The following is a 9,592-nucleotide window of genomic DNA, read 5'->3' as shown; positions in this document are numbered from 1 at the left end:
TGTTGCGATAGAGCTCTTAAATAACGTAAGGTTAACATTTCATATATCAGAACCATTGGGTTTAAACTCAGTTAAAACTCATCTGATTGCTTGTTGTTTCAATTAAATTTGATGTCATGGCTTGTTTTAGACGTGTCTCGGCTTTAATCAAAGCAGTTTTGATTAGACTTGTGGCTCAATTAGTCCAAGAGCTCATTTACTCGCGGAATAAAACCCTTGCCTTGATGCCAGTCAATTCGAAAAATTGCCTAAATAATAGACAGTGGTTTGGAATCGAGATCACTATTCGCTAACTTATTTTCATATTGCCTAATAAATCGTTTTTCTGTCTAATAGTTCTATTTTAGACGACACATTTTTATAGTAAATTATCAAACTGATTTAATAAGTAGGTTTGTGTGGGGCGTAGGATCGGCACAGGACGCCTTTCCGTCCCCACAATGAGTGCTGGATTGCGTGAAGTGGCAATGCCAATTAATAAGGCCGGAGGTTTTATAGCGTATATTCACTATTCACACGTAAAATGATACAATGATCCGGCGGACACACAGTAGCGGCGTTTCGCAGTGCGGCGTGAGCGGTGCAGCATGCACGTCGCTCTCTCCTTTTCTTGCACTGTTTTTCCTGGCTGGAACACTTCAGGGCTTCTTGTTTTCTTCCTTTTCTTGACTCGAACTGAACTTGCTGGAACTCGAACTGCCGAATGCCAAAATTGCATTCGCTTATATATAACCGGCTATCCCGTAGGAAGCCGCCAAAATAGAGCCTTATTGCAGCCTCATTTTCACTTCCTAGCTATCACTATTTTATAAATAAAAGTTGGACCTCTGGAGTCCCCTATGTGAAATTTACACGGTTTTATAGATAAATCAATTACCTATAACTATACATAAAAATAATACGCCTATGTGCGATACGAAAAAGTTACAATAACAAAACACAAGAAATTTGTCTACAGACGACGCACAAAGGCCTTAAAGACGCTATTTACTTTGATATGAACTTATATACAATACCCATGTTTACGGCATGGGGTAGGCAAAAGCAAAAACTATATCTACGTAAAGTTTCTACACTGTCACTTCAATATCTCGGTCGTGAGATCGCTTTATAACGCACCACTAAAAACAGTCACACACACGTGCGCGGGCGCATTGTCCGTCCCTCTCTGGGTGTGTCGTTTCGCTCGACACACCTACTGCGCATGCGTGAATGCGCTGTCTCGCTCTTTTCGTGTGTGCGTCCTGCACATTCTCCCGCCGTGTATCGCCCAGCGTCCAGGGGGCGATACATTATGTAGACGTGCAGGACGTGCTCGCCGCCGATTGCGGCGCCGCCTCTTCGTTGCCGCTGCCTCGTCGCTCGGGTGCCGCAGGGTGCAGGAGGACGATTTTCTTCACGGGGCGTCGTAGCACGCCTCCCCGCGTGGCTACGTCCACTGTGCGCGTCACGCCGTCAGGTCCCGGATGCGTAGCACAGATGCGGCCACGCACCCAAGTGTTTCGTGGGAGCGTCCCGTCCACGATGCGCACGACGTCGCCGATGTGTAGCTCTGGTCCCTTGCTGCGGGGCTCCCGCCGGTTGCGGAGCTCGGGAAGGTACTCTCGTAACCAGCGGGTCCAGAAAGCGTCGGCCAGCTGCTGCGACGCTCGAAGGTCGGCATGTGCCGTAGCCGTGTTCGGCTGGAAAATTAGGTGCGGCGAGTGGGCCCTGACAGCCCAACAGAAAGTGGTTAGGCGTCAGGGCCTCCGGATCTCGGGGTTCACCGACACATGAGTCAGTGGGCGGCTGTTGACTGTGAACTCCACCTCGGCGAGTAGCGTCGACAGCGTCTCTTCATGTGGCCTCTGCTCGTGAAGCACCGTCGTCAGCGCGGTCTTGACCGACCGCACGAGCCGTTCCCAGGCGCCACCCATGAATGGTGCGCCCGGAGGGATGAAACGCCATCTAATCGCCCTCCGCGACGCCTCTTGTTCGGCGCCAGCGAGGAGGGTGTTGCGCAGCTCCTTTTCTGCGCCGTGGAAGTTTGTCCCGTTGTCGGACCAGATCTCGGGGGCTCCCGCGGCGCGCTGTCATGCGCCGCAGAGCCATGATCGCTCCTTGTGTACTCAGGGAGTGCACCACTTCGAGATGCACCGCCCGCACTGTTAGGCATGTGAAGAGAGCGACATACCTTTTTTGACTACTCCGGCCCACGGTGACTGTGAGCGGGCCGAAATAGTCCAAACCGGTGTATGTAAACGGCCGGTGATGATGCGCCAGTCGACAGGGAGGCAAGTCTCCCGTTATCGGTTGCGGTGGAGTGGCCGCCCTCTGGCGGCACTTGAAGCAGCTCCTGACCACCGCCTTGACCGTCGGGCGCAGTCGAATGACCCATTTGTGCTGCCGACAGTAATTGACGACGCTCTCCACGCCTGCATGGTGGAGTTGTGTGTGGACATGTTCCACCCACAGTTTCGTTGCCCGATGTTCGCCATCGACGATCGGAGGGTTCTTTGTTGCGGCGCTTACTCCCGTGGCGGCTGAAATTCTGCTGTCGAGGCAAATGAGTTCGTTAATAAATGTTATACTCAAAGCGTACAACCTGCTTTCTTTTGACACGGGTTTTCCTTTTCGAGTGAGCGTAGTTCTTCCTCGAAGGCGGCCTCCTGACTCGCCTTTATGATTATGCGCTCGGCCTCTTCTTGCAACTCGGCTGGGAGCGTCACGAATCGCTCCTCCGGTGCTTGTACGACTCGTTTCGCCGCATTTTTCGCGGCTTCGTTGCGCCTCCAATCCGGATTCTCGCTTGCGGCCGCCTTGGTCCTCTTGTAATGGACCGTGTTGACGCGTCGTTTGAAGTGTTGTACTGCTTGTAGTACGCGGGCGGCAGCTCTAACGTAGCGATTCCAATTTGAGAATCGATTCACGTCGGGCAGGACTTCCTTGTACTGTTTCTCCCGACGCTCTGTAATAGTGTTCACTCTTTCCTCACCCGTGTCGGTGCTCAGCTGTGTTTCCTCCGCAGGCCATAGTTCGGGCGGGTCGCGGAGGAACTCTGGTCCGTTGAACCACCTGTGTTCCCGCGTGAAGTTGTCGGGAACGTCGCGCGTAGCGTCGTCGGCAACGTTGTAGCGTGTAGGCACCCATCTCCATTGATTCGCCTGTGTGTGTTCTTCTATCGCGGCGATTCGATGCGCTACGTAGGGCTTGTACGACCTGGCTCCCGTTCTGATCCAGCACAGTGTTGTCTTGCTGTCGGTCCAGTAGGTCGTGGATTCTGGCTGCCTGGAGTGCTCCTGTGTCACACTCGCAGCCATCCGTGCGCCGAGTACAGCTGCCTGTAGTTCAAGCCGTGGTATGGAGGTTAATTTGAGTGGAGCTACCTTTGCCTTGGCCGCCAGTAACGTGACTGTGACTCGTCCGTCGTCGTCCTCGGCGCGCCAGTAGAGCGCGGTCGCGTAGGCTGACTCGCTGGCGTCGGTGAACACGTGGAGTTGGAGTTTTCTCGCTCGGGAGTAGCCGGGATAGCAGCGCGGCACTGTTACGCCGCTGAGTTGCTTCAAATGGGTGAGCCAGTTCACCCAGGCGGCGGACAGTTCGTCGTCGATCGGGTCGTCCCAATCGGTGCCGCGTCGCCACACCTCCTGTAATAGCTGTTTAGCCCGCACAGTTATCGGCGACACCAACCCTAGAGGATCAAACAACGACATTACTATTTTCAATGCTTCTCTCTTCGTGGGTGCTTCTCGCCTCAGTAGGTTCGACGGTATGCGGGCCAAGTCTAGGTTGAACGCCAACCTGTCTTCTTGTGGCCTCCAAATAAGGCCTAGGACTCGTTCAGTCCTTTCTATTTCCACCGCTTCGGTTGCATTGGGCGATTCGCCGAGCGCCTTCAACACCGCGGGCGAGTTACTCGTCCACTTCCTTAATTCAAAGTGAGCTTCTCTGTGTATGTTACGCACCTGAGTAGCGATTGTTATCGCCCTGTGTTCATCTTCATAGCTGTCGAGGTAGTCGTCCATGTAGTGTTTCTTCTTGATCGCCTCGACAGCCTCAGGATGCGTGTGTCGGTGTCTCTCCGCGTTGCGATTCATGACGTATATCGCCGTCGCAGGAGAGCACGATGCGCCAAAGATTAATACCTTCATTCGGTACACCTCTGGCGGCCGGCTATCTCGGCGGTTTCCCCGCCAGAGGTAGCGCAGTGCGTCGCGATCTTCCTCGCGTAGTCCCACCTGCATGAACATCTCCGTGATGTCCGCTGTTACAGCGACGGGATGTTCCCGGAATCAATAACACTGCGGGAAGAGGCTGTAACAAATCCGGCCCTGTTAATAGATTCTCATTCAAAGTCGTACCTTTTGTTTTGGCTGCTGCGTCGTGTACAACTCGCAATTTGTCGGGCTTTAGAGCGTTTACGACTGCGAAATGCGGCAAGTACCACGTCCTTGTAGTGTGGGACGCGCGTGGCGCTATTTCCGCGTAGCCCTTCTTGACTAGGGCCTCCATGTGCTCTTCATACCTTTCTTTAAGGTCGGGATTCTTGTCCAACTTGTTTTCTATGTTGTGCAGCCTTTTCAGCGTGTTTTCATAGTTGTTCGGCAATTCCACGCTGTCCGATTTCCACAACAGGGCCGTCTGATATCTTCCCTCCGGCGATCTCTCCGTATGTTCGTTCAGTATCTTGAGCGCCTTCTCGCCGGGGTCGTTCTTGGGCCTGCGGGGGTCTATAAACAGGTTGTCGGATGTTATAAAATCTCGCAAAGTTCCTCTGTGCGTTCGTCGGTCGTGGTTTGACCGACGAAATTCACTCTGTGTCCCAGAGTCCGAGTCCGGCTTCCATGTATCACCCAACCGAGCGGCGTGAGTGATGCGACCGGTTGATGTCTCCTACCTGACCGTGTTTTCGTGGCGAGGAGGAGATGCCAGTTATCCTGGCCTATGAGGATTCGGGGTTTCGCCTCTTCCGCTCGTTTAGCGGACAGTAGGCCCTTCAGGTGTCCGCAATCCCGTATCGCCTCGTCCGGGATGCGCTGCGCCGCCAACTGGAGATTGTCGACGGTGCGTGCTTCGATGCGAAGTCGTCCCCGGCTTCCTTCAATGTTAAACTTGACGCGCCGAGAATTGTTGCGTGTCTTCCTCTCCCCGTCGTACGTTGCTATGTGGAGTGGTTCGTCCGGTCCTTCCGCGCCGATATCTCGAGCGAGTTCGTCGTCGATGAGGCTCACCGTCGATCCGTCGTCGAGTAAGGCGAAAGTGCGAGCCACTCCCGCCGGTCCTGAAATGCACACTGGGGCTATTTTTAAAAGGACATCTGTGGCATCCATGTTGAGTTCACTGCCTCGTTCACTGCTTCGCCGGGTGCGTCGGTGATCTTGTTTTTTCGCTCCGAGTGCAGCAAGCGGTGATGTAGATACTGCACCCGTTGATGTCGCATTTCTTCGGCTTGCATGTGTGTTGTTTGTTCCTGAATTTCAAACATCTGAAACATAGTCTGTGCTTCTTTGCGATGTCCCACCGCGCGTCTATGGCGGCGTCGCGGAAGCGAACGCAGTCACTCATCGAGTGCGTTTCTTTGTTACACACACTGCATGTCGACCGTTTATCTGCCACAGTCGTGTGTACCCGCTGCCGGCGTGGCTGTTCGCCGCCGCCGAATCTTGCCGGCGAAGCCTTGTCCGAAATGACTTCAGGCGTCGCGAACGGGCTGCAGAAATCGGCTTCTCTTCTTATGAAGCGACAAAACTTTAATAAATCGGGCTCACCTCTATGCTGTGCGGCGGCGAACTCGTACCACTGTCTTTTCAACGTCGGAGTTAGCTTCTCCATAACTGCCTTAGTTACCTCCGGGTTGTAGAGGTAGAAGGCACAGTCGAGCGCTTGTAGTGTGCCCACGATGTTTTCTATCTTCGTGGCGAATGTGCATATGTCTCTCGGCGTATCTGTAAGACGGGGTAGCGCGCGTAGGCGCTCTATTTCGGCTAAGGCGATTGAGTCCGGGCGCCCAAAGCGCGTTTCCAGACTCTTTAACACGGTGTTCGGGTCGGCGTTGGTTATAAGCAGTCCCTGTACTGCTTCCTTGGCGATGCCCCGGAGGCTACGGCGTAGCCGGGACATGTTTTCCAACGTCGTGAAGTGGCTCATGGACTCTATGTAGGCCGCTCTATATGTGAGCCAATCGTGATGATCACCGTTGAACGTAGGCAACTCTGTGTACCTTAAAGGTTGCCTATGCTGTGCGGCTTGCACAGCTTGTGTTATGGCGGACGCGAGTTCTTGATACTCCGTCCTCGGTCGCGATGCGACCAACGCGCCGTCTTGCACTTGTTGCGGGTTCGGCGTTGATTGCGGTTGCTGCGAAGCTGAGTTGTCTCGTAGCCAGGCTGCTACGACGGGCGGCGGTTGCTTCGTAGCGCGGTGTTCGTCGCTCCGTGCGGCGATTACAGGCGGCGGCTGCGTAGCTTGTTGAGTTCGTTGCCACGATGCGGCTTCAATCGTTGGCACTTCAGGCTGCGCAGTCGGGTTCACTGAAAATGGCATAAAACGGACGGATTATTTGTTTCGGGCGTTGTGACGGGATGCGTCGGCGGGTGCACGGCACTGGCTCCCGCCGGTACAGTCGCCGGGTTGTCCCATGATACGGCAGCGATCACTGGGTCCGATGACTGTATAGGGGCTTGCTTTCCCGTCGCAACATCGGTCGGTCGGCTCTCGATCGCGAGTAATTGGCTAGTTTGAACCCAGCTATGTACTCGGCAATCTTGTCCGGCCTCCGTTATGACGGATTCGAGGTCGTCCTCGCTATCCTCCGCCTCGATTTCAGCTAGCTTGGCGGCCGCTAGCTCTATTTTCAGTGCGGTGAGTTCAGCCCTGGCCTGTGCCAGGCGGCGTGCCCTTGAAGCGTGTTTAGTTGACGACGCTGTTTTGCTTCGGGCTCGCTCTTGCGTCGATTGTTCCGTTGCGGCGGCAGGTCGCTCCTCCGCAGCGGTGCAAGGCGCGGCTTCCCGAAGCGTAGCGGTGTGTGTCGCTGTGCTCTCGGCGATTGTTTCTTCGGTTGCTTCAGTTGTTCCGGTGACGGTCGCCGACGTCGCTGTAGCGGACGTCGCTGTCGCCGAAGTCGCTGTCGCCGAGGTTGCTGTAACAGACGCTGATTCCGCCCGCCTCCCGGTGGACCTTGTAACTGGCATCCTTCCCGCTCACGTTAATCCGGCTCACGAAGGACCAAAATGTGGGGCGTAGGATCGGCACGGAACGCCTTTCCGTCCCCACAATGAGTGCTGGATTGCGTGAGGGAAGTGGCAATGCCAATTAATAAGGCCCGGGAGGTTTTATAGCGTATATTCACTATTCACACACGTTAAATAATACAATGATCCGGCGGACACACAGTAGCGGCGTATGTTTCGCAGTGCGGCGTGAGCGGTGCAGCATGCACGTCGCTCTCTCCTTTCTTGCACTGTTTTTCCTGGCTGGAACACTTCAGGGCTTCTTGTTTTCTTCCTTTTCTTGACTCGAACTGAACTTGCTGGAACTCGAACTGCCGAATGCCAAAATTGCATTCGCTTATATATAACCCGGCTATCCCGTAGGAGAGCCGCCAAAAATAGAGCCTTTTTGCAGCCTCATTTTCACTTCCTAGCTATCACTATTTTATAAATAAAAGTTGGACCTCTGGAGTCCCCTATGTGAAATTTACACGGTTTTATAGATAAATCAATTACCTATAACTATACATAAAAATAATACGCCTATGTGCGATACGAAAAAGTTACAATAACAAAACACAAGAAATTTGTCTACAGACGACGCACAAAGGCCTTAAAAACGCTATTTACTTTGATATGAACTTATATACAATACCCATGTTTACGGCATGGGGTAGGCAAAAGCAAAAACTATATCTACGTAAAGTTTCTACACTGTCACTTCAATATCTCGGTCGTGAGATCGCTTTATAACGTACCACTAAAAAACAGTCACACACACGTGCGCGGGCGCATTGTCCGTCCCTCTCTGGTGTGTCGTTTCGCTCGACACACCTACTGCGCATGCGTGAATGCGCTGTCTCGCTCTTTTCGTGTGTGCGTCCTGCACAAGTAGTATGTGTCGCCAAAAATATTAGTTGGGTGGGATTCGAACCCAGATCAACTGCTTGAAGGTAACTATGGAATCCATTACACCACCAACGCTTGTAACAGCACCTTCGAAAATAAAATCAGGAAAATCCTTATCATATTGACAAAATAAAAGTGTGCGTTGGCCGGGAATCGAACCCGGATCAACTGCTTGGAAGGCAACTATGCTGACCATTACACCACCAACGCTTGTGCTACATCACGTAAAATTAATTGGTTGAATAGGCCATCATAATTAACGTGGACAACAGTGTAGTGTTATAAACCATCATTATAGCAGGCGTTTTTGACTGCATTTATCATAACAAGAAGCATTGCTAATAACATTGGGGTCCATTGAATTTAACACACATTGATTTTAATAATATATTAGGTATATAGATATTATACACTCCCATCTACAATTATTCGTCTATTGCACTATTTACGGACTTGATATTTTGGAATCTTGGCAAACAAAAATAGATTGCTTGTAAAGAGCAGTTTAGGCGGGAGTAAATAAATTGTTTCTGCTTTCAACATCATTTAGTACAGTTTAATTCATTTTTGTTGAAATCAATGATCTTTGGAGGCCGCTGATGACTTTATCAACGAAGACCTTAGGCGCTTCCATGGCGAGGAAGTGTCCGTAGTCCTCCAGGACATCCACTGCCACCAAGTTAGTAAACTTGGTGTTCAGAGCTGCTGGGGAAGTAGAACACCGCGCAGGGCCTGCAATACTACTGTTGGCACTGGTGTGGGAGCACTGCAAGAAATTTTCATAATAATATTAGCCCTGTATTACATACTGCTTAACGATCTTCTTTACTACTAAGAAGGTTTATGATTTAGGGAATTGATAAAAGCGTAAAAACTCATTGTGTCTTATAACACAATGATTAAAACAGTGTGTATGTTTTAATGCTTTGAATGACGAGACGCCTGATGGTAAAGCTTTATATTATCGCCCATAAAAGCAAAACACCGTCCAACACCTTGAACTACAAAATATTTTTTGTTATTCCACAGCGCTCGTAACTGAGACATGAGATGTTAAGTCTCATTATGTCCAGTAGTTACACTGGCTACAATGTCCTTCAAACCAAAACACAATAGTGACTACACACTGCTGCTTGGCGGCAGAAATAGACATTGCAGTGGTACTCATTACACAGGCGGACTCTCACATATGAGAGACCTACCCCACCAGTAAAAGTGTAAAAAGGTTTTTACCTGATATATTCCATATCGAGGTTTCTAAAGGTAAAAGGTCTCCGCGTAGATCCTTATGGACGTAGTGACCTTCTCCGGGACCCAGTATAACATGATGTTGTCGATCAGCTGCTCTTGGTGTGAACATGTTCAAGCCTCCCTTAGATCATCTCTGCTTGCACTGCCAGTGGAGATTGAGAACAAATGCAGGAACCATGCCATAATACTCGCAGGGGACTTACCAACGCATAAACCTGAGGATAAAACAGTTATGTTTTTAAACC

The 9,592-nt window shown here is 51.4% G+C and overlaps 2 protein-coding genes and 1 non-coding gene across 3 annotated transcripts; all 3 read right to left on the bottom strand.

Annotated features, from left to right (window-relative positions):
* Window positions 1-1,292: 1,292 nt before the first annotated feature.
* Window positions 1,293-5,309, bottom strand: LOC115450881. Its single transcript, XM_037446871.1, has 6 exons — window positions 4,882-5,309; window positions 4,341-4,555; window positions 2,582-4,243; window positions 2,109-2,414; window positions 1,767-2,011; window positions 1,293-1,682 (listed from the first exon to the last, which is right to left on the bottom strand). Exons 1-6 carry the CDS (start codon window positions 5,307-5,309, stop codon window positions 1,293-1,295), a joined length of 3,246 nt encoding a protein of 1,081 aa, XP_037302768.1.
* Window positions 5,310-5,328: 19 nt separating this feature from the next.
* LOC119193252 (pneumococcal serine-rich repeat protein-like) lies at window positions 5,329-7,169 on the bottom strand. The gene is made up of 3 exons (XM_037446872.1): window positions 6,584-7,169; window positions 5,996-6,509; window positions 5,329-5,449 (listed from the first exon to the last, which is right to left on the bottom strand). The coding sequence occupies exons 1-3, from the start codon at window positions 7,167-7,169 to the stop codon at window positions 5,329-5,331; spliced, it is 1,221 nt and encodes a 406-aa protein (XP_037302769.1).
* A 1,065-nt stretch (window positions 7,170-8,234) lies between these two features.
* Window positions 8,235-8,306, bottom strand: Trnag-ucc. Its single transcript has one exon. It is a non-coding gene; the product is annotated as a tRNA-Gly (tRNA).
* Window positions 8,307-9,592: the final 1,286 nt, after the last annotated feature.

The sequence above is a fragment of the Manduca sexta genome, unplaced genomic scaffold (genome assembly GCF_014839805.1).
Source record: "Manduca sexta isolate Smith_Timp_Sample1 unplaced genomic scaffold, JHU_Msex_v1.0 HiC_scaffold_3821, whole genome shotgun sequence".
In the NCBI taxonomy this organism is placed as follows: Eukaryota; Metazoa; Arthropoda; class Insecta; order Lepidoptera; family Sphingidae; genus Manduca; species Manduca sexta.
This window is presented reverse-complemented; position numbering and strand designations above follow the sequence as displayed.